General features: G+C 55.3%; 1 protein-coding gene across 1 annotated transcript; it reads right to left on the bottom strand.

Annotated features, from left to right (window-relative positions):
• DRGX (dorsal root ganglia homeobox) lies at nt 1-26991 on the bottom strand. The gene is made up of 6 exons (XM_036461269.2): nt 26925-26991; nt 22770-22867; nt 21790-21891; nt 18800-18978; nt 18599-18711; nt 1-1841 (listed from the first exon to the last, which is right to left on the bottom strand). Exons 1-6 carry the CDS (start codon nt 26956-26958, stop codon nt 1576-1578), a joined length of 792 nt encoding a protein of 263 aa, XP_036317162.1. The 5' UTR covers nt 26959-26991; the 3' UTR covers nt 1-1575.

Raw genomic sequence — 26991 nt, 5'->3', positions numbered from 1 at the left:
TCAAGGACACAAAATTTAATCAGCGTAACTACTTTTCAGATGCAATGCTGTTAAGTATTCTTAATTTGCTCAACAGTTCACTTATTTATGTACCTTTCTGGAGGAAATACGAGTTTAATCAAACAATTAGATTGAAGAGTTAGTGTACGTAAGGGCTGGAGCTTGCATCGTTCAACCCAACATTCGTAATTACAGCGGAACGGAAGCGCCGTTGCCGCTCTTTGGCAGGCCGTTTCGTCTTGGTACTCAACAAGCAACCTACAGCAGGAAAAGGGCGTGTGTGTTTCTGAGGAGACCGTGTGTTTTATCAAACGCTTTGCAGTAATCAGAGACGAGGCACAACACACTCAGGGATATTGTTGGGGGCTTGGCGGGGAGGGTAAGAAGCGGGCAGGGCGATCTGAAGGTGGAGCCTTTTGACTACGGAAACTGAAAGGAGAATCATCGTCGTAAGGGTGGAAGGGTTTGCATGGAAACACCCGGTGAGCCATGGAAGACCGTGTCCCCCGGGACCAGACGCCTGCCGGGGAAGGCAGGCCCCGCGCTATTGCACATTTCCCTTTGATCTCGCAAGTCCACTGCCCACAGAGAAGGCGAGGAAACGGACACCCTGGGCCAACAGAGATCGCTGCGTCCGGCCCTTTGGAACGAGCCCTCGCCCGCTCCATTCTGCACCAGGCACCCTCATCTTGGCTCCTCCTGTGTCTCCTTCAGTTAAAAGGACCAAACCACCACCCGAGAGCTCCCTCTGTGCACCGGGGACCTGCGGTCAGGCAGTCAGTCCGGTGCGACCTGTGTCCGTGGCTTCCCGGGGCTCTCCCCTCCGAGGGCGAGCAGCTTCCCTGGACCAGGCACTGCTGTCCGCTGACCCAGAGGCCAGTCCCGATGGCAGGGCCCGCAGCGTGCGGCCACACAGGACACGCCCTCAGGGTCAGGATGCGGCCCCAGCTCCCGGGTTGGCAGCCTGTCTGGCCACAAGAGCCCAGTGAGAACCGCCGTGTCCCCCTAAGAGAGCTGCGCACCATCAGCCTCTGCCCCCGCCCCCATCTTCTCACCTTCTGACTATCCAATCCCACAACCAATAGGTTTCAACAAGACACAGGGGCGTGGCTGCTGGGCTTGGTAGAGGGAAGAGTTGGTTGGAATTCCAGCAGTTTCCTGGCTCTTAATGGACCAAGGGCAGTCCCATTTCATAGCATGAGGCTTAGCCCTGGGCGTCTCGTGTCACAGTTCTTGGAGGTGACCAGACCATCAATGGCATCCAGGAAATGGACAGGAAGGTGATGGGGGCAGCACTCTACTTCCCCCAAGCCTTCTGGGCACAGAAAAAAACCGACAGGTCCCACCACAGAGGCGGCTCCGGTGCCACCAGTGCCATCAGGACCTGTCACCAAAGCAGCCAGGACCACACGGGCCGCTGGCAGGACGCCAGGGCACTTCCCAGACAGCGAGGGAGCGGTGCTCTCATCCCTTCCAGGGTTCAGGAGAAGGCTCTGGGCGGCTGGCTTCTCCCTGTTTTCCACGGGGCTGAGGCGGGAGGAGCAGGGATGGGGGAGGGTGCCGGCTGGCACTCCCTCATACGCTCTTCTCACCCTCACTCTGTTCTGTGGCCGGAGGGGTCTTGTCCCGGCTGCCGGCGGGGGGCGCTGGCTTGCCGGCAGGGCCCGGGCTGCTGCTGGTGGCTGGCAGGAGGTTGGCGGACTGCAGGACGGCCTCCGAGTGCTCGCGAGCCTTCATGCGCAGGGCGGCCACGCTGGCCGTGCGGTTGCTCTGGCAGCCGTAGGGGGGGAGGAAGGAGAGCCCCATGGGGTCCGGGACACAGCAAGAGCACAGCGGGCCCCCTGGAGGGAGGAAGCACAAGAGGCTGCCATCACTGTCTGTGTTCTGTCTCCCAGGATCTGCGTGGGAGCAAAGGGCTGATCCATACTGCGGCTCTGGACACTGAAGGGCCAGGTCACAAATGCTCAGGCCCGGAAGCTGCACAACTCGATACCCAGTGGGTCATCCAAGGGATCCTCAGAGCATCAGAGACCTGCCCTCCCCAGCCACCTGTGTGCAGAGCCGGGTCTGGGCTTGTCTGAGCCTGAACGTCCACTTCTGTGAAATGGAGGGATACCTACCTCATAGGGCCATCACAGGGCCTAATGGTAAAATCCCACCATCCCCACACTGCGTGCAAAGCACCCTAAGGACTCCAGGGCCCGCGGTTAGACTTTAGTGGTGGGAGGCGGGGAAACCCAGCCACCTCTGCCGGATGCTATACAGGCCCCCCAAAGAGGAACCTCACCCCGAGCACCCCGACTCCTTTGTTTTGCAAGCACCATGCAAAAATCAAGTGGAACATAAGAGGGGGCGTGGCCTCCAAGGTCACAGAAGCCACAGAGCCCGCTGGGCTCACCCATTGGGAAGCCAGGGTAGCTGTTTGCAAATGAGAGGAGAATATTATTTTCCTTTTAATGTATAAAAACTATCCACCCAGTGGCTACTAAGTTGTTGGGACACAAATACTGAGTTACTCAGGCCTAACCAGTTTTGAGCAGAACCTTTGGCTATTTCTTCTGCCCAAGAACGTCCTGAGAGTGTGAGACGCTCGGGCGCTGTGGTCTGAGGCTGAGACCCTCTGAAGGGACCGGTTTGGCCAGCACTTGGCACAGGCCCCTGTGTGGATGGGGTTTCAGAGCCACTGCCCGGCCCAGCCCGCCCACCGGCCCGGCCCGGCCCTCTCCACTGGTCGTCCTCGGCCTTGCCTTTACTCAGGGACTGCCCACGGGCACCTGGCCCCGCTCTCGGCCTGGGGACTAATCAGCACCTCTGGTGGAGGCGGCATGCTAGGCCGCGTCCCTGATGCCGAGGCAGGGCGGAGGGCTGTGGCCACGTGAACGGGACACAGTGCTTGGGTCGGGGAGACAGGTGTGCGTGTGCAGAGCCTGACAGCTGGGGGAAGAGCAGGAGCCGCCAGGCGGGGGACAAGTCTCTGGGCGCTCGGAGTGCCTAAAGCCAGAGGCTGCAGCTGAGGGGGTGGCAGACGGGTGGTCGGGGGCCACCAAGGCCGCAGGGAGAGGAAGCCTGGATGCTCTGAGTAGAGCCTCCAGCTTCTCTGCACAGGGGGCGGGAGGCTGCTCAGCGCTGCAGTCCCAGCGGGCGGGGAGGTGGCGGGAGGGGCCGGACCCGGGATTTTGCCAACGGTGAGAGCCTGCGCGGGTTGCTCACAGACTGCCAGAAGAGAAAGGGAAAGGAGACACAGATGACACCTAGGTTTGGGCCTCAGCATTAGAATGAATGAAGGAAGGAATGAATGAATGAATGAATGTGCCATTTCCAAGATGGGGACAAACAGAGAGGAAGGTGTTGGGGGAGGGGGTTGGCCATCTGAGTTCCAAGGGAGAGCTGAGCAGTGCTCGGCGGTGCTGTACCCCCCCTCCTTGAAGGCTGCCCAAGGGCTGCCAGGGCCCAGCACTGGCAGGTGGGGAGGCCGAGGTGCACAGACCTTGCACCCAGAAGGGGTGGGTAGACTCAGCTGCCAACATGACATAATTTGAGGGACTTTAACAGCCCCTTGGGTAGGTCGAATGGTGGCCCCCATTGTGGTCCTGCAGGAGCTGAAGCAGCCTCTGCCTGCGGCCAGCGGGGCGGGGCTGCAGAGCCAGGCTTCACCAGGAGAGGAGAGGGCCGCCGCGGCCGTGCAGGGACACTGGACTCAGTGCCTGTCCCTCCATTGCTGCCCCACCCGCCCTCCGCCCTTTCTAAGAGTATTCACCTACTTTGGGGACAGCAGCTTTGCAAAAGGAGTGTTTTGGACCAAAACCCATGCTTGGTGAACCCTGTGTGACCTTCCAACCCTCGTGTGCTGGGCTCCACCGCCCTCCTTGGCCCTCTCCGGTGCTGCAGGCCTCCCGGCAGGCCCACACGCAGGCGCAGCAGAGCCCGCCCTGAACGCTGTAGGGACCATGGCCAACGCTGCCCTGGGCACAACCTCCCAACAGCTCCAGGACTGACTCTGCCGGGAGCCCCTTTTGCAGAGGAGGAGACTGGGTTAAACACTAAGGGGCCGAGCTGACCTCACTCCAGGCAGAGGCCTGCCCTTCACCACTGAGTCCCCTTCGTGAAAGAGGACACAGTCCCCCCCAGGGGCCTCCTGCAGGTGCACCTGGGACTGGGGGTGCAGGCTGGGACTGAGGGTGGGGGCTGGGCCTGGAAATGAGGGCTGGGACTGGGGGTGGAGGCTGGGACTGGGGCTGTGGGCTGTGACTGGGGGTGGGGGCTGGGATGGGGGGTGGGGGCTGGGACTGGGACTGGGGATACAGGCTGGGACTGGGGGTGCAGGCTGGGACTGGGGATGCGGGCTGGGACTGGGGCTGTGGGCTGTGACTGGGGGTGCGGACTGGGACTGGGGGTGCGGGCTGGGACTGGGGGTGGGGCCTGGGACTGGGACTGGGGGTGCAGACTGGGACTGGGGCTGTGGGCTGGGACTGGGGGTGCGGGCTGGGACTGGGGCTGTGAGCTGGGACTGGGGGTGCAGGCTGGGACTGGGGGTGCGGGCTGGGACTGGGGGTGCGGGCTGGGACTGGGACTGAGGATACAGGCTGGGACTGGGGGTGCAGGCTGGGACTGGGGGTGCGGGCTGGGACTGGGGGTGGGGGCTGGGACTGGGGCTGTGGGCTGGGACTAAGGACACCTCCACCCTGGCAGGCTCTCCTCACGTTCCTGGGGCTTCACCCAGCATGGAGCCTCCTCAGGGCTCCTGGTTATGCTGCTTCAGAGCCCTTGCCTTCAGCTTCACAGACGGGCCTCGAGGGCAGTGCACGGCCAATCCAATGCTGCAGGCCTGTTTGTTGTCTATCTCCCCCACACCCCCAAAAAACTGCAGGCTCCCCATGGGGGAGGGGGGGAGTACTGGGCTGAGGCTCAGGCACTGTTCCCAGCAGCGCCTGCATGCCCTGCAGGGCGTGCCTGTCAGTGTGGCTCTGTCCCCAGCACCCAGCAGTGGGTCAGTCCCGGGGAAGTGTTTGTGGAAGCGGGGACGGCGGCAGGGAGGGCGCCTGGCCCCACGCCCCTGTGGGATGGCCTCAGGAGGCAGCCTGGACAGCACAGCCAGGGCCACGGCATAGCAGCTGCTGGTCACTCCCTCCCCCTTCCTCCAACAGGCTCCTGTGCCAGCCAGGCACGCCTCCCTCACACACCTGTGGGCCCTTTCTCTTCCTCCCCACGCCTGTGCGGGCAGAACCAGACCCACTGCTGACTCTCATCACACTCTGGCCGCCCCAGGGTGGCACTGCCCAGCCGCCCTCTGGGTAAGGGCTGTGCCCGGGGAACTGCCCGGGGCGCACAGCGCTCAGCAGGGGACCAGGACGTGGGCCTTCCCTGGGTGCCACGGGAGGAGAGGCAGCGGCCACTTCCTGCCTCTGTTTGACCAGCGGGCCGATGCAGCAGGCAGCAGACACCAACACAGACCACAAGCTGAAGTTTAAGGGAATTCTGAGAGCCAGCCGGAAGCCGGCACCCCTGGCGGGCCTCAGCCTGGGCCTTTGCAGCCGGAAACAAAGAATTGCCGGAGACAGCCCCAAGGCCTGCCTGTGCCACTTCTCCTAGCGGCTCTCACACAACCCACAACCACACTGACAGGCACCGCCACCCGCAGGGCGCTGCTGGGAACAGTGCGGCCACAGCCAGGGACCCCCTGGAGGGTGCCTGGGAAAGGAGGCTGCCTTCCCTCCAATCCCCTCCCACCGGGGAGCGCACGTGCGGAGACACACAGCATGAAGAAAGCGAGCAGCGCAGCGCAGGAACACTGAAGATCTCCTCTGTGTCTGTAGAGTTTGTCTCATTTTTCTGCAGTGAATGTGAACTTCTAATTTCAGAATCCTGGCTAATTTTAATGGACGTTAAAAGAAGGAAGATGGAGTTAGACGCTGTCCGCACGTGAGAAGGGGCTGCAGGGGGCCGGGAGCCGGAGCTCTGAGCTGGTAAGTGCGGAGGTCACGGGGGAGCCTCCTGGGGCTGAGGCTGTCAGGGACCTGGGAGGGCCGCTGTCTGCAGGCTCCGCCCTGGGCATCCGCCCCAGTCAGGGCCACTCAGCCTGTCTGAGGCTGCCTCCTGCTCCAATGTAAGCATCAAAGGGGGAGTGACATCGTCTGAGACCCAATGGCTGTGTCACCTGCAGGATAAGACAGGGCTCCCTCCCCTGGTCCACAGCCTGGTCCACAGCCTGCCCCGCTAGGTCACACGCCACAACAGCCACCAATAGCCGCACTGCTGGCCTGCAGAACCCAGGTGCTGGCAAGAGGAATAAGCTCACTCACAGAGCTGAGGTGAGGCTGCGGGAGAAAGAGAGGCGCCAGGCACACCCTCCAGCTCACCCCCACACTGGACAGGTGGGGAAACTGAGGACCAGAGAAACCCAACGACCGGGAAACTGGTTAAAAACTGTAAGCGCTATACAGACAGCATATATATATATATATATATATATATATATATATATATATATATAAATGCAAATTCGCCAACTTAGTCACGACTGGCTCAAGGAGGCTGCTTCACGACCTCTCAAAGGAGCTGTGCATGCAGATGGGTGGGAGGGGACTGTGAGCTGCCCCAGTGGATTGGGGTGTGTTCCCAGCAACCTGTGGTGCAGCTCAGATCACACCCCGATGGGTGGCGGCAGCAGCCAGAGCAGAGCAGCCGGGTCCCGGGTGCCAGAGGGAAACCAGTGCTCTGGACACGTTTCTAAATCTCTTTCAACAACAACAACAAAAAAAACACACACACACACACACACACACAAAAAACGAGTTTCAGAGTGCAATGTGAATCCCAAAGTGGAGTTCTCTTCAACTTTAACTTAGAGTTTCAGAATTTCAATGTTTACAATCAGATATAAAGCTTCCAACAACCAGCATCTCTCTTAACTCCTATAACCACTTCTTAACAAAGGAAAAATTATTTCCACAAATAGGATCGTTATGAAACTGATTGCTGTTTTCTCCGTAATCTCACGGCACCAATAGCATCGGCAGAAGTGTCCTCCTGCCCAGACACCACCGTCAGCCTGATGCCATGGACGCACGGGAGCTTTGTCCTCTGCGGTGCCCAGGGCAGCGGAGGAAAACCCAGACCCCACACCATGTCCTCTGCCCATGTCCTCACCAAGAGTGTGAAGACTCTTCCAAGTGCACTTACAACATGTCGCTCGATTAGAGCAACGTGGCTGCCAACGGCAGACATACTGAGGGGCAACACGGAGAAAATAGACCAAGAGGTGTAACGGCCAAGAAGCCCAACATGCACAGGAACCAGGGCCACTCAGCAGAGGGCAGGCACGCAGTGCCCTGGAGGGTGGCTGAGGTCACGGCTGCCCAGCAGGAGCCGGCACAGAGGTGATGTGTGGAGGGGCCTGAGACCAATAAGGGTCGGCCCAAAGAGGGAGGGGGCCCGGGCTGTCTGTATTACAGCGGGGAGGTGACGAAGGCACTTTGGAAACTGTTGACTCCAAAGCCAAGTCGCCCGTATCAAAGCCTACAGACAGATGCTGTCGGGCCCGGGAGCTGAGGCGGAAGGAGCAGGTGTGAACTGGGCTGCTGGCCCACCGCTCACAGTCCTGGGCTGCTCCCCATCTACCCCAGCGTGGCCTCCCCACCTGAGAGAAATTCTACACGCACCTGATACTAAGTCCTCCAACAGTTACTATTTCCATAACCCAGGCAAAGTAAAGTCACAAGTCACAGTGTGCTCCGATTACCAATTGGTTTCCACCATCAGCTGAAGAACTCAGATGTTCTGAGCTTCCTCCTCTCCCCTCCTCCCGCCCTGCCTCCAGCACCTCGCCCCCCCAAGGTGCCAGCACAGCCCCTACCTGTTCCCAGCTCCACAGGTCCGAGTGAACCTGTCCTGTCTGACCCAAAAGGAGAATAACTGACTCTGCCAACAGACTCTTGAGGGGTAAGCCAAACAAACTCTAAGTTCCACCTTTTAATTACTAGATTTCCAGATCAGGGCTGTAGTTTGTTGCTGCTGCTGCTGCTGCTGTTTTAAGCAATAAAAAAGCTATAATCATGAATGAGCTAAAATTTAAATTAGCTACAAGGAAAATTCCCAGAGTGGATAGCAAAGAAAAGCAATAACCTGACTCCAAGTAGCAGTCACGGTAAAGGACACACCTAAACTATGACAATGTCACATTCTAGGAGGCTATTTAGTGCCATGAAAAAATAATAATAAAATATTAAGTTTAAAAAGCAGGTTCAGAAACAGTAAGTTAATATGATCCCCTTTTGGTACATGTATACATGTGTATATACATACATGCCCATGAATACATACCGTATTTTCCGGCGTATAAGACTACTTTTGAAATGAAAAAAGCCTGCTCATATTGGCCAGAGTCAGAGAGGCGGTCTATTAAAAAATAACTGGTGTTGCCTCGGAAGTGGGGAGTAGTCTTATACAGCGAATATAAGCCTAAACCTATGCTTTAACTGTAAAAATTAGTGGATCGTCTTACACGCTGGAAAATACGGTAATACATATACACATAGTATATCTGGACATACATATATGTTTGGCCATGTACCATATCCACAGGGGATCATAGGTGTATTTGTACATATATAAATTTATTTAAAAATAGAAAATATTTATAAATTTCAACTTTTTTATATAAAAATTTAGAACTTCCAAATAAGTTATAAAATGCAAAAATTTATTAGAGATAAATGGGAAGAAAACAAATATTCATAGTGGTTGATTCTGAGTACTAGGTTATGAATGATATTTATATTTTCCTTTGTGTTTTATTGTATTTTCCACTCTTTCTAAACTAACCAGATATTACCCTCGTTTAAATGGTGTCCTTTCTGCGACTGGTGGTCCCGTGTGAGAGCGGTGTCCCGAGGAGGCGGCAGGGTCCGAAGGCTGTCTGAGCCTCCACGCCTGCAGAGGCCTCCGCTGGCGTTGTTGGCAGGCTCACCATGCAAAACCCACCAGCAACATTCGGCCCACTTTCCATTCTGTGGGTTCGAAGTCAGTGAGTCCGTTTGCATGGGATGCAACCAGCCCCCAGCTGGTGGCGGCCCAGAAGGCCACACCTCCTTCCAGCCCCGCCAACCTGCCCTCACCCAGGCCCCGGGAGCCACAGGCCACTCTGCAGCCTGAGCACTGTTTGGAGAACACAATACCTGCTGGACACTAAATTAAAACGTACGATCAGATTCCCATTAAGCTACAGCAAATTCTGCTGAATTGATCCAATCAGCCTACATTCCTCTATGACATCATGCTTTAAAGGCTTGGCCTGAACATAAATACTTAATGTAATAAATACAGTCTGAAATATTTGATCTCCTTGGCAGTTTAATTGATCTACTACAGAGACTGACAGAAAAAAAATTAAGTTAGTTCTGTCTCGTCTCTGCCGATGGCACGTCCTCATCACAGGGGCCATGAGTGGCAGCCTGGTCACGGCTGGTCAGCACACTGGCTTCCAGCTGAGGGGACAGAACTGAGCAAGGAAGCGGGTGCGTGGGCTTATGAGATGTTTACCCCACGTTCTGCAGCTCACGTGTTTACTTTATAGTAAAACAAATAAACAAACGTTTTCTGTGTCATAATACTGGTTATTTATAGTCCGCAAGGAGCATTGAATGGGAATGTTGGTATAAAGCCTACACTATTTACGCACAGATTCATAGATGCTGTGGCTTAGTGTGCTCACCAACAACCAAACCACAACAAGGTCAAATCACCTCCGGACGGCTTCTACCGCGGAGCCCCTGAAGCGCTGCTGTCTATGCGGGATGGTTTTTATCGCCCTTTTTCTGGGAGTTTATTGAGTGTCCACCTCACCTCCCAAACTTGCTGCAAGTACCCTGTGCCCATCCTCACCCTGCACTCCAGATCCCAACACTCGATTGGGGCAGAGTAAGCACTGGAGGGGAAGGGAGAGCTGTCTTTCCTGATCAAGCTGGCATGTTTTACTTCCTCAAAGTGCCCTTTCCCAGGTTCTCAGCTTCCTCAATATCCCATGGTAAGGAAAATTGTAGTTCTTACAAAATTACCCAATCTTCATCAGCGCCGCTGGTGTAGTGGTATCATGCAAGATTCCCAAAATTACCCAATCTTCTTAACACTAACCCCCCCCCCCCACCCCGCTAATTTGGCAGGTTGATCTGGTGACTTGAGCTAAGCCCTGCCCTGTCTCTATTCCAGATATCACTCTACACTCCCTGTCCCCCACCTGCTCATGCGCTCAGCAAACTCCGTGACAGGAGTGGGCTCACCAGCCATTCCCTTCTCTGTGATACAGTCTTGGGGCCAGTGCCAGGCTGCCATTCCAGCCTGGATGTCTCTGAAGGGCAAACCAACAATGACCCAGATCCAAGAACACGGGCACAGCCCCAGGAGCCGCAGGGACATGTGTCCCAGGCAGGGCAGCGCCAGGGAGCACTGCCCACTCTCTCCAGCAGCAGCCAGTCTCTGGATGGGCAGGCAGCTTCTCCTGCCGCTGGGCACAGGCCAGAGCCTCCACTCAGCTCCCTGCACTCCTGGCCCCATTGATTAACAGGAAGGGCAAACCATCAGCACCCATAGGAAATGGCTTCTGGAAAGTGAGCTGCAGTTTTCAAAGCCAGAGAATGACAGCAGGTGCCTGTAAAAGGAGCAGAATCAATACCTACGGGCAGGACACCGGGGCCCCTGGCTTGTCCTCCTCCGACAGACACACAGTGTGATCTGGGAAGTCCTGTCCCTTCTCCGGGCCTCAGTGACCCCCAAGGTCCCACGAAAAGCAGGAATCACACATGGAGGAGATTCCTTACGGCTCTCTCGTCTCCACCTGTCTTTCTGACATCAGCCAGGCTTGGAGGGGCGAGGGCTGACCAGCTGCTTTCCTTGTCATCTGGAGCCTGACCAGGTCCCTAGTGAGCTCTGGGCCTCACCACAGTCCTGCCAACCACCACCAGCACCTACTGGGCCCTAGGATGTGCCAGGCGTGTACACACTCCACCGACCACAGGCACTACCGGGAGGGTCCTCACGAGCTTCGTGTCACAGACAGCGAGACGGGGTCTGTCCTACGTTGAACCTACAGCAAGAAGAAAGCTTGGCCATGGCTGGTCTGACTCCTTGGTCACTCTATACTCCTCTCCCAGGAGCATGGCTCCATTCAACCTTCCTCAGCCTACCAGCCTGCCAGCCTCATGCCTTTGTCCATGCTCTCCTCCCTGCCCAGAGTGCCGTGCCCACTGGACAAGGCCTGCACTTCCTTGAAGCCCAACTCAAGCATCTCCATGGGAAGCTGTCCCCATTCCCACAGAGAGAGCACTCCTCCTCCCGGCTCCCCGCAGCCTGCGTGTCCTCTTTGCCTCTGGTGATTATGCCGCATGGCATGGCGTTCTTGGTCTCTCCACGCCCATCTCCAGCCTACAAGCCCCTGAGGTAGGGTTGTGTATCATTTACTACCAGAGGCTCAGCCGCTGGTTCAGTCTGGCCAAGTGGGGTTCTCAGGGGGTGCTGGGAAGAACAGGAGGTCCCAGTAGTCCCAGGGTCCGGGAGGTGCCAGGGTGCTAGACCTAGAGTCTTCCAGGCCTTCAGCAGCATGGCCTTCTTTCCTTCTTTACCCGAATCCCTCTACCTTTTACTCTGCACCAAGCTCTGTCAGGGGCAGAGGTGAGCCAGGCATTGCCAGCTGCCTGACAGTACTTAATCGTCAGGATTGGGATGTAAGGTAGGTTCAACCACGTGTACTAGATCCATGTCATAGACCCGGAGTATCCTTAACACGGGTGCCAGTTAGTCTCCAAAGAGGGCCTTCCATGGAGCATCCCCCCGTATTTACACCCATGTGCAGTCCCCTCCACTGAGTCTGGGCTGGTTCTGTGATCGATTCAATCAACAGAATGCAGCAGAAGCAGCAGGGTTCTGGGTGTGAGCCTAAAGGAGGCCTGGCACCTTCTGCTCTTACACTCTTGGAGCCCAGACAGCATCTAACGGTTAGATGTCCATCTAACACTGTTTTTAGATTCTAAGCCCTCCCCTTAGGCCTGCTGTGCGCGGACAGAGGGCTCCCAGCCTCCCAGCATCCCTGCCAAGGCACCAGACACAGAACGATTCCATCTCCTATGCACCAGCCATCTGACTGCACCTCCACCTTCACGAGACCCCAGGCAAAGCAGCAGCACAACTGCCCAGCCGAACGCAGCCAGTCCTCATGGCGGAGAGATAGCAAGCCAGCGGGCAGGTCTGCTACTGCTTCGTGTTAAATTGTGGGGTAAAGTAAAGCCATACAGAAACCTGGAATGGAGACTTTTAAAACATATATGTCACAATTTCCTCGTGATCACTGATGCAAAACCCTTAAACAAAATATTAGCAAACCAAAACCCAACTATCTATAAAAATGGTATCTTGTCACATCTAATTAGGTTTATTCCAAGAATTCACAGGTGGTTTAACATGTAAAAAAAAATCAATCAATATAATTTATTGTATTAATATACCGAGAAAGAAAAACCATGTGATCATCTCAACATCAGCAGAAAAGTATTTGATGATTCATATTACTGATTTTTTAAAAATAATAATGAAACAAAGACTCTTATAAAGCTCAAGCAAGAAGAAAATATTTTCAGTTGATACTCAGACTCTAAATAAACACAATTGGGAAACCCTGAGGATTCTCCCAGGAGATCAAGAAGAAGGCAAGAGTTAGTCACAAAGACACGTGCTGTCTGAGCCCATTCACATGAAATGCCACAATCTATAGAGACACAGGACCAGGGAGGCTCTGCTCACAGTATGGGGACATGAAACGTTCCAGAGCTGATCAGAGGGACCGTTCCACAGCTCACTAGACGTCCTAAAAACCACTGAGTCACACACGTTAATGGTATGTTAGGTGAATTACATCTCAATGAGACTTTATAAAACATGGAGTAAAGCAAAGATGACTGTTACCACCACTTCCATTCAACACTGTGCTAGAGGTCCGGCAGGCACAGTCAGGCAGGAAGGAAACGACTGGGAAGCGAGCACTGTCTTTAGAGACGATCAATCTTGTACATAGAATATCACAGAGAATCTATAACTAACCCTAATCACATAGATAAGTCTCACAAACATATGCTGAGCCAAAGAGGCCAGACATGAAATATACATACTGTATGTTATATGTATATTATATACTTATTACATATGTAATATGTCAAGATTAAACAATGGTGTTTCAGAAAGCCTGCTTAGGAGGTTGGCAAAGCTCTATGACCATAAAAGTTAGCAAAGGGTTTCATTTAGGGGAAGGAAGGTGATTCGAGTAGAAAGGGGTGCAGGGATTCAGGGGTTTCGGGGTACAGACAAAGTCCCCGAGGGTGGTTCCATAGGTGCTTAAAATCATTCATTCACGAATCCTTTCTTAATCATTAATCGTGTTCTATGGAATGTTCCTAATGACTATTGTATTTCACAATACAACACTTTTTACAAATTGTGCTTTTCACAAAATCACAACACAAAGGGAAAGTGGTTAAAGAGGAATGGGAGTGTGGAGAGCTTTTGGGGCTCAGCAGAGGCTGCCTTGGAGGGTGAATGCTGATTGGCCAATAAAGCCCTGGCAGTCTCAGAACCCAGACCCCTTACCCAGGCCAGGAGGCCGAGGCCAATCTCACAAAGGGAGGGCGTGTTCTGGGCTAATGAAGGGACCTTGCTCTCAGGAAGGCCATGGCCAGACCCTTGTCCATACACATCCCTCAGTCCCTCAGACACCAAGGCCTGGACTGGCCGAGTTCAGCCATGCAGGGCAGGTATGGCCAGAATGCCAAGTGCCTCCAGCTCCTCCCAGCCCAGCCCTCATTAGGGACAGCTGGAGCTGCCTCCCCCATCCAGAAGGGAAGGGGGGGATAAAAGGGGGGTCAGGCCTTAGTCTCTTGCTCTGCTGCTGCTGTTATTCTGGCCTAACTCCAGGGAGCCACACCAGGGACGGGGCGCCCCCACATGTCCAACTGACCCAGCAGCCTGCCCACCCCTCCTGCCTGCTCTGCTTCGGGAAAGTCTGCAGTGGCAAGGCCTCCGCCCAGCTCCAGAGCAGGGCTGTGACCCTGCATTTGAGCGCAGGCTGAGTGAGCTCTGAGAGCTCTCCCCTGGCTTGCAATCAGTGTCCATCTCACACCCAGCTCTCCGACTCCCAGGTTCCAGGCGCTGAATGTATGGAGAGCAGGCTCCGCTCCCGCCCCCACACACCGCCATCCTGCGGTCAGCACTTCCCCTGAGCAAACCCCAGCACCTCCCTCGGCCATTAACAGCCTGCTCTGCCTTAATGAATTGTGAGCACAGGCTGGCCATGAAGTCAGCCAGGAAAAGTCTGCGCGGCTGAGGCTTTTTGTCTGGACCCCATTATTGTCATGCAAACCTCCCGGCAGGGGGCCGGTCCTGCTGCCTTTTATTCAGTCTCCCTGGCACACCCCTCACTCAGGGAGCACACTAGCTGCACCCTGACCTGGCAAGTCTTCCCATCCAGCCCAGAGTGCACAGCCCCCTGCAGCCTGGAGAGCCAGGAAGAGATGGGTGCCTGGCTGAGAGTCCCGCTAGAGCCGGGAAGAAAACGTTGGAGCAATGGGCTGTAAGAAAAGGGTGATGTCAGCAGCAATGAAGTTCAGAGAAATGGGAGACGTTTGGAGGGGCAGACAGTTCATCGGGTCCTTTGAAGGTGAGGGGACCCAGTAACTCAGCAGCGAGAGCGGAGGAACCTGGCTGGGTGCGCATGTGCACACCTGCCCTAAGCTGTTCTAACTCCTGCTGCTCACTCAGCCCTCCGAGCGCAGACCCATGACATCAGACGAGGAAGCAGAGGTAGAGAGCCTGTGCCTTACTCAGGCACACGAGGCTAGAGGATGAAGGAGGATTCACACAGGCAGCCACCGAGTCCTTGCCTGACACTGATAGTGGCCGCTGGGTGAGGAAAGGGTAACTGAAGGAGGAAGCCCCACAAATGCCTGGCTTTCTGTTGCCCTGCTCTAGCCCCAACAGGCTGGTTCCTGGCCTGACAAAGTAGCTGCCCACTTCCTGATGGGCAGCCTGATGCCCATCTGGGAGCCTGTGCAGCAAAGCATGGAGGCTAGTCTGCCACCCTCCCCCATGTGGGCACCCTCTGCTTGACCAGCCACCAGGCCATGCCCTCCTGTTCATCAAGAGTGCCAACCCCACCCCCTGCCCTTCTCTGTGGCCCCACAGAGAGCCTCTGGGAGTGTCTGACCTATGCAGACACCTCCGTCAGCACACAGACAACCACACTGGCATGGACTTCTCAGGCAGAGCACAGCCCCACACGCAGTCACAGTGCCAGGCCACATCTGTAAGCACCGAGTGGAGCTGTGGCATGTGCTGGGCCTTGCTAAGCTGGGCGGATTGTCCAAGCACAGGGCAATTCCCAGGCCGATCTCGGTTCCCCAGCTCTCCGAATGCCGCCAAACCTCAGGCCTCTACTCGAAACAGGTATCTCCAAGGAATCAAAACCAGTCGCGAGTTTGTAAGAAACCATGGTTCAGTTCCTCGCCACTCGCTCAGTGTTTGCGATTCCCAGCAAAGTGGCTGCTGCCTTCACCTTTTCTGGGCACTTTCCCCCGAGACCTAAACACTGAAAGGCAGAGCCAGATCCCTGCATGTTCCGGGTGGGGCTGAGGTCAGGAGCTGAGCTCAGGGGCCCAGCCTGCCCACCCACTCGCTGGGGAGGCGGGGCTTGCATCACCATGCAGCAGCTATGCGCTCAGAGGCCAGGAACCTGTGCAACATCAGCACCGAGCTGCCCTGTCTGCCCGTATTCCAAAGGCACCCCTCTTTCCGGAGCCCATTCTAGGCAAGTGAGTTTGAGTTCCCATAAATTGCTAAAGGACCCAGCGGCCTCCGGGTCACTGCCAGCAGCACCTCTGAGCACCGCACTGGGGACACCCAGCCACGTGCAGACACTCCCGGAGGGTCTCAGCATGTCCCGGGCAGGGACCGCACACCTGCCACTCAGTGCCCAGAGCCTGAAAGCCAGAACCCCAGCGCAGAGGCCTTTAGCATGTAACTACACAGAACGCTCCCCAGGCTGGGTCCTCGAGCCGAGGACAGGCCTGCGCCTCAGGGAGCAGCACTGCAGCGAGGCCAGGTGCGCCTGAGGCCTTCCCGGGACACTTGCTGACTTCAGTGCAGGACTAGGTGGCCCACTGGGACCCCTCAGCCCGAGGAAGGAGACGGCACTGGTTTGGTTCTAGAAGCTGAAAATCACTTTGACGTCTTTCTTCTGTCATTTGCAAGCTGCTCGGGCTGGGAGGGCTGTGGTGCTCAGCTCACACTGGCCCGGCCCCGGGCAGTCCCGGGAGCCTCAGAGCTTCCTCACTGGCCCTACCAGCAGTGCGGCAGGGGAGGGAATGAATGACTGGCGTGGGGGAACGTAGAGAAGCCAGACTACAGAGGGAGACTGGCTGAATTAGAGGCTTGTGAGCAAGTACCTTCGCCTCTCTGAGCCTCAGCTTCTCTTTGGAAAGGAACAATGGGCTTGGGAGCCCAGAGGGGGCCTCTCGTACCCTCTGCAGGGAGTCCTCCAGCTGCTAGGGCCGCCCCTCGGTGCCCAGCAGCCCCTGGGATGCTCAGGCCAGAGGAGAGTTTGGGTCAGCCACCTGAGGGGCCAGTTGAGGTGAGGGAGGCTGCTTACAGCCCAGAGACCCTGGCACTGAGCCAGGCCCTAGGAACTCGGGGCTAGTGGTCTCTTGGGCCGCATTTCAGCTATGAACTTGGTTTCTGTAGCTTGGGGGAGTGAGAAGATGTGGCTGCAAGGTCAGAAAGCCATCATGGGCCCAGCCCCTCTTACCCATGCTCCCCAAAACCACTGAGCGTTAACCGCAGGGGTGCTTTGAACCTGACCAGTAGGCACACACTTCTCCCCAGGGCCGAGGCGGAGGGTGGTCCTGACGCGGGCTATACTGAGGGCAGCCCCAGAGGCACTGGGACTCCCAGCTCAGAGCAGCCCTTCCGGAGGCCCCCTGGGGTCGGCCTTGCAGAATGCAGCAGCCACCAGTGGCAGCCATGCTCCCAGAGCCACCTGCAGCCCCAGGCCCTCGCTAGGGGTCCTTTCTATGAAGGCAAACTGAACTCAAAATCACCGGGCCGGCCGGCGGAGCACAGAAGCTGGCTTTCCTCCCTCCCAACAGGGCTTCGCCAACCAGAGGCCAGGCCGGCTGCTAAGAGGGGCCAGCTGGGAGTGGCCAATGCTGAGCGGGTCGGGGCAGCCGGGCAGGGACGCTGCTGGGGGCTGGTGGGGAGGGCAGGCCCAGAGGAACTACATATCCAAGAGGACACTTGGGAGAAGGAAACAGAAAGCAGAGAGGGGGCGGGAGGGAGAAAACCCCTCACAAATGAGCAGCAGCCTCAGGCTGGTCCTACCCAGGGTTTGCCAGTTTGGCCCCAAAGACTTGGAGGCAACATGTGAAAGATGGAAAGATTCAAATAAAACTCCAGATTTATTCCCAGCTGATCCCCAAGTCCCTCTTGGGGGCTCCATGTGGCCACCAAGAACCAGTCACAGTAGCTGCAGGAAGCGCTAGGGAGTTGGATGGCGCTGAGCCTCATCCCCTCATGCCAGCTCCCTGACTGCCCAGAGGTGGCTCCGGGCTTCGAGGCTCCACCTCCCACAGTGGAAAGTCCAAACCCAGGAGCATGGCATTGGGTCTTCAAGCTCAGGCCCCACCAGGCACCTCCCATGGGCACCCAACATACCAGCCATTCTCCAGAAAAGCCTGGTTTTCCACCCCCAACACACCTCCCTCCCGCCCAGCATCTCTGCACGTGCTGCTGTTCTCTATCCCAGAATGCCTTTCCCTTCCTTCAGGACACTCCGTGGAGGCTCCATCACGCCCTCCTTCATCCCCCAGAGTCTAACCAAGAGCCAGCTGGGGACACCTCAAGGGGGTGGGGGAAGAGCTGCCCCACCCTATTATCAGGAAGAAGCCTAGAGTTGCCCCAGCACCCCCACCTTCCGGACCCTGTGACAGGCAAGGCCCAGGGGAACACTAACACGGACCCCCCCACCCTCTCTGGGCCCAGCCCTGCTCCTGGCGCACAGAAGCCTGACCCGTTACAGGAGGAGGAGGTTTGGGGCCCCCTCATCCACGGGGGTGCCCAGAAATTCCGAGGGACAGCCCACAGGGTTCCTCTCTCCGGACCTGACAGATCACCCGAGTGGCTTCCACCCTCAGACAACAGCAGCCACTGATAAGACAGCAAATCTGACAGGGAGAGCCTCAGCCAACAGGAGCTCTTGGGGCAGAGGTGCAGGCTCCACGGATGGACAGACGGACAGAAGGACGCAGAGGGGCCTGTAAGCCTCGCCTAGGATGTGCCCAGGAGAACCTATGAGCACAGAGCGCCCCTCGGACGAGCCCCGTCAGACGCAGTGATCCTGAGACAGCCACCTAGTCCTCGGGCCACAGGGAACACAGCCGAGATGGCGTGTGGGAACAGACCCTGCATGACGGGTGGGAGGCGGGCGCTGTACCAGCCCAGGCGCAAGCATGAGCTCGTGGAGAAAGCAGGTGGGTAGACTGTCACCAGGCTCCCAGCCCGCAGAGCCACTCACCTTTCAGGGACGCGACGTGGGACAGGGCCTGGGCATACGTGGCCGTGTTCAACAGGGTCCCCGGCAGGCAGGAGGGGAAGAAGGGTCCTGTGGGAGCCACAGTTCGCCCCAGGCTGGCAGAGAAGGAAAAGCAATGAGCTCCCAACCGACCCTGAGCGTCCACCGGGCAGCCCGCAGGCCCCGAGGTCCCGCCAGCCTCACCTCTGCTGGGCCTCCAGGGCCTCCTTCTTGCTCCGGGCCTGGTCCCCAGGGGGTGGGGAATTGACATTTCTCACGGGGGGTGACGACACCTCTGCCATGGACTCCTTGGCTCCCGGCTCCTGGTCAGAGGACCCTCTCTCTGTTTTCCTCCACTTGGCCCTTCGATTCTGGAACCAAACCTACATCCCCGATCGGAAAGCACACCCAGCAGAGGCAGAAGGTCAGACACAGCACCACGCCTGGCGGCCGTGCCCAGCCCTCCTGGTCCACTCCCCTGGCCTCAAGGTCATCGGCCAAAGCAGCGCCCTGAGCTGCAGCCGCAGACCGACCACGGGCAGGTCAGTGCAGAGGACACTGACGAGCATCGCTTCCGGATGGGAAGTCACAGAAAGCATCCAAATGCATGCCCAGAGCCAAGGGGAAGTGTTTTGTGGGAATTCTCAATGTGTGAGTACAATTATTTCCTGGAGAGGTGGTTATCCTGAAGCCATTTATAAAGCACTGCTTGGGATTTTCTTGTCAACTATACCCATTGGCACTTCCAGCTGGTTGCCCTGAGCACCTGAGTGTCCGCCTCACACATGCGATGATCCCTGAAATCGCCCCTTGCACATGATGGCAAGTGTGTGAGCAGTGGCCCACTGGACACGCTGACTCTTGAGTCCTTTCTGGTTTAGAACTCTGAACCCCGGCATCTTGTCCAGGGTCCACTGCAGTCTATGAGGAGACAGCCCACCGTCTCCACTTCACAGGTGAGAAAACTAAGCACAGAGGTCAGGTAGCTTGCTCAAGGTCGTTCAGGGGGTAAGCAGCAGATCCACAACTCGAAACCCAGTGGCTTGGCCAGGGGCCATGACCCAGATCAGGTAATAATAGTGGCCACCTCAGCGTTATTAGGCGACAACAGATGCACAAAACACTGGGCTCAGTACCTGGCAAAGAGCAACCCATCATTGGTCAACGATAGCTGGTGTTATCATCTCTGCCACCCTCAGGCTGGGAGGCAGGGAATAAGGATTCGCCTGCTCTAAGGGCCTCCTTAGAGGCGAGTGTGGGACCCTTGAAGCCTTGGAAGCTGAGGCTGCATGTTCAGGAGAGCGGCCTGGCCAGGTGTTTCCAGAGGTCACTGAGGCCCGCTGCTCTCACTCCTTCCTGCAAAACCGGTCCCTTCTCCCGGAGACAATTCCCGGCTTAAAGAACAAGGCTCCATCACACTCCCTCCTGTTCCCAGGGCGTCCCCTCCTCCTGCGGCTGCCTGGCCTGGTCCGGAGGCTGAGCCCTGCCAGCCCACCCGCCCCGAACTTCAGCCTCCTTTCTCGGTCCTGCTTTCTCTCTTTTTAAATCTCGTTGGCTTTTAATTGCACATATCAGCAACTGTTGAATAATGATTTTATCTATATTCTAAATTTAGGGCAGTTAAATGCAAAGCAAAATGCAGACACTTTCTTGCGTCTTAATTGAATGAAGGTCACAGCTATGACAACATTTAATTGAGCTATTTTTCATTATCATATTTTAATGACTTTGCACTGACAGTTCGCCTGCTTCTGAGGAAAGAGCATGATGGAGTCGTTTATTTCCCTATTTAGTTATTGTTTGACAACATCAGCTTCGATTAAGGCCCTGCTTTATAGAACATTAATCATATTTGAATGAGCAAGCAGTGTAAATGTAAACACATCTCCCTTCCCGCGCCCGGGCCTGCAGCGGCTCCCGCACGGGGCTCAGAAACAATGCTTCGCAGCCATTGTCTGTTTGCATAATGGCCAACAACAGCCTCCACAACAATCCCCAGCCTTAATTGTCACCACCCCTATCTCACCCTTGCACCTTTCAGGGAGAAGTTATGATCTTCCACTTCTGAATGCTCAATAATTGTGTCATTTATCTCAATTTGCAGTGCAGTCTTTAGGCAGCTATTGGCAAGCTGGCATTAGAGAAAGGAGAGACGGCATCCTGGCCAAAGGAGATTTTCATTTCCAAATAATAATCAGTTTAATTTGCCCACATATGACCAATGATTCATGTTCAGATTTAATCATCAGGATCACATAATCTGATTATAGGGGAAATAATTTGTTTACAACCCCCAATTTACTGCTCAGAATTCCATTATCTCTCTTCAGCCATTGGTTTTTAAGAGATACTAACATGACCCAGGGGAACCGAGAACAAACTATTATATTTCCTACAATTAGATCTTTGCATAGCCTTAACCCCAAGCCCCTACATAAAAAAAGGAACAAAAACAGCACGGAGGAACCCCCATAAATAAAATGAATCTATAATTGTGCTCAAAGACTAGCTGCCTGGAGAGGCGGCGCTGTGCATGCGCCCCCCCGGAGTGCGGCACATCTGCTGGGCTGGGCGGTCTGTGCACTTGAACGAAACCGCCGTGTGGCTTCTGAGAGAACGCCTGCTTCGAGCCGGTCGCTGCAGGCCACGCTCAGCCCTCAGCAGCCCTTTCTCGGCCCCCCTCTAAAGATTTTTAAATGGCACACGTTCTCCGGATTCACTTCCCTAAAAGAGCCCGCGTGCGGGGCAGGGGGGGGGAGTGGGGGGCGGTGAGTTGGCCATAATGCAATTTCTGGAAAGCAGATCCTAACCCCGCTCCCATCTGAAAACACGGTTCTCTGCAATTGACCGGCCTTCGCCCGGAGTGGTCAGAGCAGCTTTGAGAATAGCATCTCAGCTCTTTTTTCTTTTTTTTTCCAAAGCAAGGAAATGGATGTGCATTGATGTAATTTAGTACCTTAGAGACGCGGACAAATTAGTGTAGAACATTATCACTAGTTAATTATGAATGACCGATTAATCAACCTAATCTAATATTCCACATTATGTTGATGTTATTAAAGTGCATCATGAAAATGACAGATAGTCTTCATTTGCTTTCTTTGGCCAAATGTGCACTCTGCAGTCATGATGTCAAAAAAAAAAGTTTGCCAGTTTCAATATCAGGGAGTTAAATAATTGAGCAGAAGGCTCACCTGCACTCTGGCTTCCGTGAGGTTTATCTTCATGGCCAGCTCTTCTCTGGTGAATACATCGGGGTAGTGCGTCTGGGCGAAAACTGCCTCCAGAGCTTCCAGCTGGTAAAAGGAAGAACTATTTACTGATGAGAGGTTGTGGCTGGATGAGAGCAAGCAGAGGCATAATTCACATTCGCTAAAGGTGGTGAGGAAGCTGTTTCACAGATCAGATTGGGACAGAAGAGGGGGAGGAGCTGTTTGAAGAGATCCCACAGAATTAAAATTTCAACCACTGATAACTTGGGAGCTAAGTCTTGCTAACAACCTCAATGCTGCCCCAAGAAGCAGAAGTAAGAAGAGAAGTGCAAATATTTATATGTTTGCATTTCAATATATTCAGAAGAATCAAAACGGGAGGTGGCCTTGTGAGTGAGAGCCATCCGCACAGCCTCCACCACGGGCGGGCGTAGGGGCAGAACCACCTGCAGCTGCTCCCCGCCAGTGCCACAGACTGCGAGGGGGTGAGTACTTCCTGGCTCCAGTTCGATCCAGAAGTTGAACAGGTCTAAGAGCACGGCTAGGCCGGGCAACACAATATCAGGGTTGTGACTGTAGCCCTTCCATTTAGGGCAACAATACCTCCTACAGATCCGCCAACTTCTTGGGTTCCAGCCTTCTCATCTACCGACCCAAGGACAAGACGGTCCTGCCTGCTCAAGGTTCAAATGACATTCCTGATGCTAAAATGCTCCCCAAACTATCAGCCCCGGGCTAATGCTGCAATTAGTATTGCCTCTTCACTTTATCTGGGATCATAGGTCAACGTCCTCTGCCCTCTCCTGGAAGTAGGTTCCTTGACACATACATTGTTTGAGAAAACAGAAGGATCCAGTTAGCAGGATCGGTTGGCCTTACTCTAAAATACAGAGGAGAGCAGCTGAGACTCTGATTTTCCTGGAGGCGGGAGGCAGCTACCTTGCAGAAGACACCGTCATTACCTGCTGAAGCGTGAACGTCGTCCGGTTCCGACGCTGTTTTCTCCGCAGGAACCCATCGTCAAAATCTCCGGGCGGGTGGTTGCCAAAGGGCGCAGTGCCTGCTGGGAGCAAACGGGGTCAGCCTGAGCAGGTGACCCCCAGACCTCACACCTTCCCCTGGCTGCACAGGCTCATCCAGGGCATCAGCCCGTCCCCTCCAGACAGAGCTCTAGCTGCCCCAAAGTGTCTTTCTCTGCTCCTCTTATAAACCCCCTTCTTTTCCACTCCCTTGTGCTCTCTTTCTCTCCCAATAACTTATGACTTTAGCCCAACTATGCCTATTTCATAGGGAGGGAGGCGACCTTACTTCCCAAGACAGCAAAGTTCTCCTCTCGAGAAATTCAGGTATCAAACAAGGGCCAGTGTCTTGAGGTGGAGCCTTCATCCACCTCCCAGGTCCCAGGTCCCAGGTCCCATGTCCCAGGTCCCAGCTCCCAGCTGCACTCTGTCACATGCACCTCACTCCCCGCCTCAGAGCCTGGCATAGAAGCTGCTGCTTCCCTTTGGTCACCTGTTAGTGTACTTGCCTGTATCTCTATAAACAACTAGGGCTAGATGCTGGGGGTGGGAAAGGAAGGAAAACACCAAGAGCTTTTCACAGCACTTTCCTCCTAGAACTTCAGAACACGACGAGGCAAGAAGTTACAGACAAGTATTGATTATTGTTGGTCACAGCTCATCAGCACTGTAGCGGGTCCGTTATATGGATGTCAGTGCCAAGAGCTCTCCCCAATAGTGGCTGTCCTGAATTCCCGCAGACCTACACAGGGCCGCTCTCAGAGGGCACCCGGCCCTCTGGCCCGGCTCAGAAAGGGCCCTGCTTCTGCTTCCCTGGAAAGAAGGGCACCCTCCCACTGTCCTCCCCTCAGCCCCCACAGCGCCTATAAAGCCGGAACAGACTTTGGCCCCAAATGTGCATTCAGATCATTTTCCAAATGTGCACCATTTACTTGACAGTCCACAATGGCTCCTTAGGAAAACAAATGAGCAAGTTCCCATTAGCCAGTGAATGCTGTACCTGCCATGGGCCCTGGCTCAGAACCACCGCCTTCGGCATTAGGAGCCGGCGAGCCGCAATGCCAGGACAGCGTCCCTCGGAAGGACCTCAGTCCCAAAGAAGCAAGACCCTTTAGGCTTTAAAAAGCTCCATCTACTAACGGGAGCCCCTCCTGCTTGTTATTCTACTCTCCAGGGCCACACAGTTTGCCATAACACCGCACTGTGCTGATACCCTCTCTCTGCTTCCTCCTGTCCACGCTGCACTCTTCTTCAAAACCCTAGTTACAAATCTCTCTCCGGTTCACTAGGAGCTTAAAGGAGCAGACTCGTGGCAGTCGAACTCCCAGTCTCTGCTTCCTTGTGAAACAAAGTGAGGGTGGGACTCAGCCTCTGAGGGTCTCCATCAGCCTCAGGCTCTTGGTTTGCTCCCGCTGGTCCCGGTGGCTCACCTCTGACGCACACAGGACCTTAATGAAACACTGTGCATCCAACTGAACCTTACAGAAGGCTGACGCCTTGTCAAATTAATAAGAACAAAGATTTACAACCCAATAGAAAAGAGGAAAATATGGGAAGAGCCTTTTAGTTAAAAATAAGTAGAATGGTCAACAATGGATGCAAACGTTAAACTTGCTGACAATTAAACAGAACAGAACCATTCATTATTATTTCCACCGTGTTTTTTGGCAAGAAAACAAACATCAGGGGTCTCATGATGGGAATGGACTGAAACGTGGCTGCCATTCACCTATTTGTAGCAGCATCTATGGGTGTAGCCTTGTTAGAGGGTAACGACCATTTTTGTCAAAAATGTAAGTGCACATACAGACATTTAATCCATGGGTATTTTTATAAAGGGTGGCAACATAGAGACAGAAGAATGATCCTGGCAACACCGTAATAAAAATAACCTGGAAACAACCAGCATTCCCACCAGGACACTTCTGCTCAGCACCTGGTGGAATACTACACGGCTATTTAAAATAAGTCAGGAGATCCGGGGTGCAGCAACATGGAAAAATCCTCCCAATATTTATTCTGCAAAGAAAAAAGCAAAGTCCTGAATGACTGGTAGTATGATTTCAGTACAAACAATGAGTAACACAGAGAGAAAAATAAATGATGGTAAAAGCCTGTGAAGGAATAACAAGAAACCAGCAACAAGAACTGCTTTTCAAAAAAAGGAAAACAAGTGAAAGAGGATTTCACTTTTCACTTAAGGTTTCTGTTCCATTTTAATTTCCTAAGCAGCTATAAGGAGTACTTTTTAATTTAACACCACAAAAAAATGGCCTGAGAAGTGCGATTCTGAACCATGCTGTGCTTTCTACTTCATGCCTCTTCAGATTAACAAAAAAATAAAATTGAAAAGCTGACGGGCTACAATGCGATGTCATATTCCAAATTCTGTTCTCAGCCTTCCCCTCGGCAGCAGATCATCTTCTCCAGCAACGCTAGTCCTACGTCTGCAGAACTGGCTTAGAATCATCTGCGGAGATAAAACCGAAGGTTCTGAAGGACCTCCTCTGCTTCTGAATAGAACCAGCATAGAGACAGCTTGTGCCGGGGTGTGTGTGAGAGGGAAGCTCACTGGGCGGAGCGGGTGCAGTAAGCAGCTCAGTGTGCGGAGGCAGGACCTCATGACCGGCTGGTTGAGGACTCCGTGAGTGGCTTCCGCCCTGCGCCTGCGGACAGGGCTTTCCCCATAAGCCATCCACACAGCCCACCGCCTGCTTAGTACCCCAAATCTCAGCCTTCCTCACTCTGACCAGAGGTGGGCCACTGGGCATCCATCACTGAACCCAAGGCTCAGAAAAGCAGGGGCAATGTGTCCACCACACATTCAGAGGGCCTGATGTAAGCGGGGTACCTCTCCAGCCTTTCCATAAAGCCGATCACCAGGTCCTCGGAGGTAAAAGGAGGTGAAACGCAGGTGAGTGTCTGGCCTTTCCTTCTTAGAAATGCTGACCCAGCGGCAGGGCTCCACCACCGGTCCCCATCAGCCGCCTCTAGAAACCCCTACTGAGCTGTGCAAGCCTCCCTGGGAGCATGAACTTCTGCAGTCCTTGTGGGGTCCCAGTCCAGGCTCAGCCACTGCGGAGGTGGCCAGGGCAAGGTGGACCAGCTCCTTTGATGTCTCAGTGCCTCACCCCTCTGTCATGCCCATGCCTACCTCGTTTCTGGGTCTCCAAAAGTCTTCCGTTCCACAAATAAAGCAAAGGAGTAGGTTGCCAAAGCCAAGGACTGGTATTACTCCCACAGTTAGAAAGTCCTAACTGCCCCACGGCTGGGACCACTGCTCTGCCAGGCCCTGGCCCATGCTTACCCCGCTGTGTGGAGGGAGGGCCCACTCCTGGAGATGTCCCTTCCCCCCCTGGGGGCACCGAAAGCCTCGCTGTCCCCTTCTCACCTACCCCCACCTAACAACTCAGTACAGAGCCCGCCACAGGGACCCTAAAGGGAATGTCTTTTAAATCCTGGAGACCCTCAAGGACCCAAATCCTGGCCTGGGGCTGCCCCGGAGTATCAGTGGTGGCTTAAGGTCAGAAATCCAGTGAGTCACAGTGATGAAGCCAGGCAGGGCCTCGGGCCCCTGGTGGCCAGGGCCGGCTGGCTCCGGGAAGGCCAAGGTGGCTGGGAACAAACCCGGGCCGCAGCCCGCACAATATTGCCGGTGCCCGCGCCGGTGTCAGCAGGAGTAGCCTGCAGGGGTTGTTCTGACTCTTGGTCTGACCCAGGACAATTTTGAACCAACTCCGCAGTCCACCTTGTTTTTTCGGGATGTTTGCAAAATACCGTGAAAGATTGATGTGGCCCCTAGGCGGGGGGCGGGGGTGGGAGGGGAGCGATTAGAGGCGTGACACCGGCATCTGTGCTGGGAGGACCCTGCCGGCTCCTGCGGCAAAGCCCGAGGCCGGGCTCCGGCGGAGGGGAGAGGTGGGAGGCAGGTGGCGGCTGGCGGGAGGTTGGAGCGGGACCCGGAGGGAGCCACGGGCGCTCCTACCCCCGTCCAGCGGCGGCCCCCGGGCGGGGCGGGGACCCGGCCACCCGCCAGCCCCACCGGCGCCGGGTCCCTCCCGGGCCGCAGGCTCTCCGCGCCCGGCCGCGCTCACTCACCCTCGAGCTGCGGCGGGCAGTGGAAGTAAAACATCGCCGACGGCGGGGCTTCTGGGCGCCCGGCTCC

This window comes from Pipistrellus kuhlii, unplaced genomic scaffold, assembly GCF_014108245.1.
Source record: "Pipistrellus kuhlii isolate mPipKuh1 unplaced genomic scaffold, mPipKuh1.p scaffold_m20_p_35, whole genome shotgun sequence".
Classification (NCBI taxonomy): Eukaryota; Metazoa; Chordata; class Mammalia; order Chiroptera; family Vespertilionidae; genus Pipistrellus; species Pipistrellus kuhlii.
Note: the sequence above shows the minus strand (reverse complement) of the source record. Positions and strands in the feature narration are given on the sequence as shown.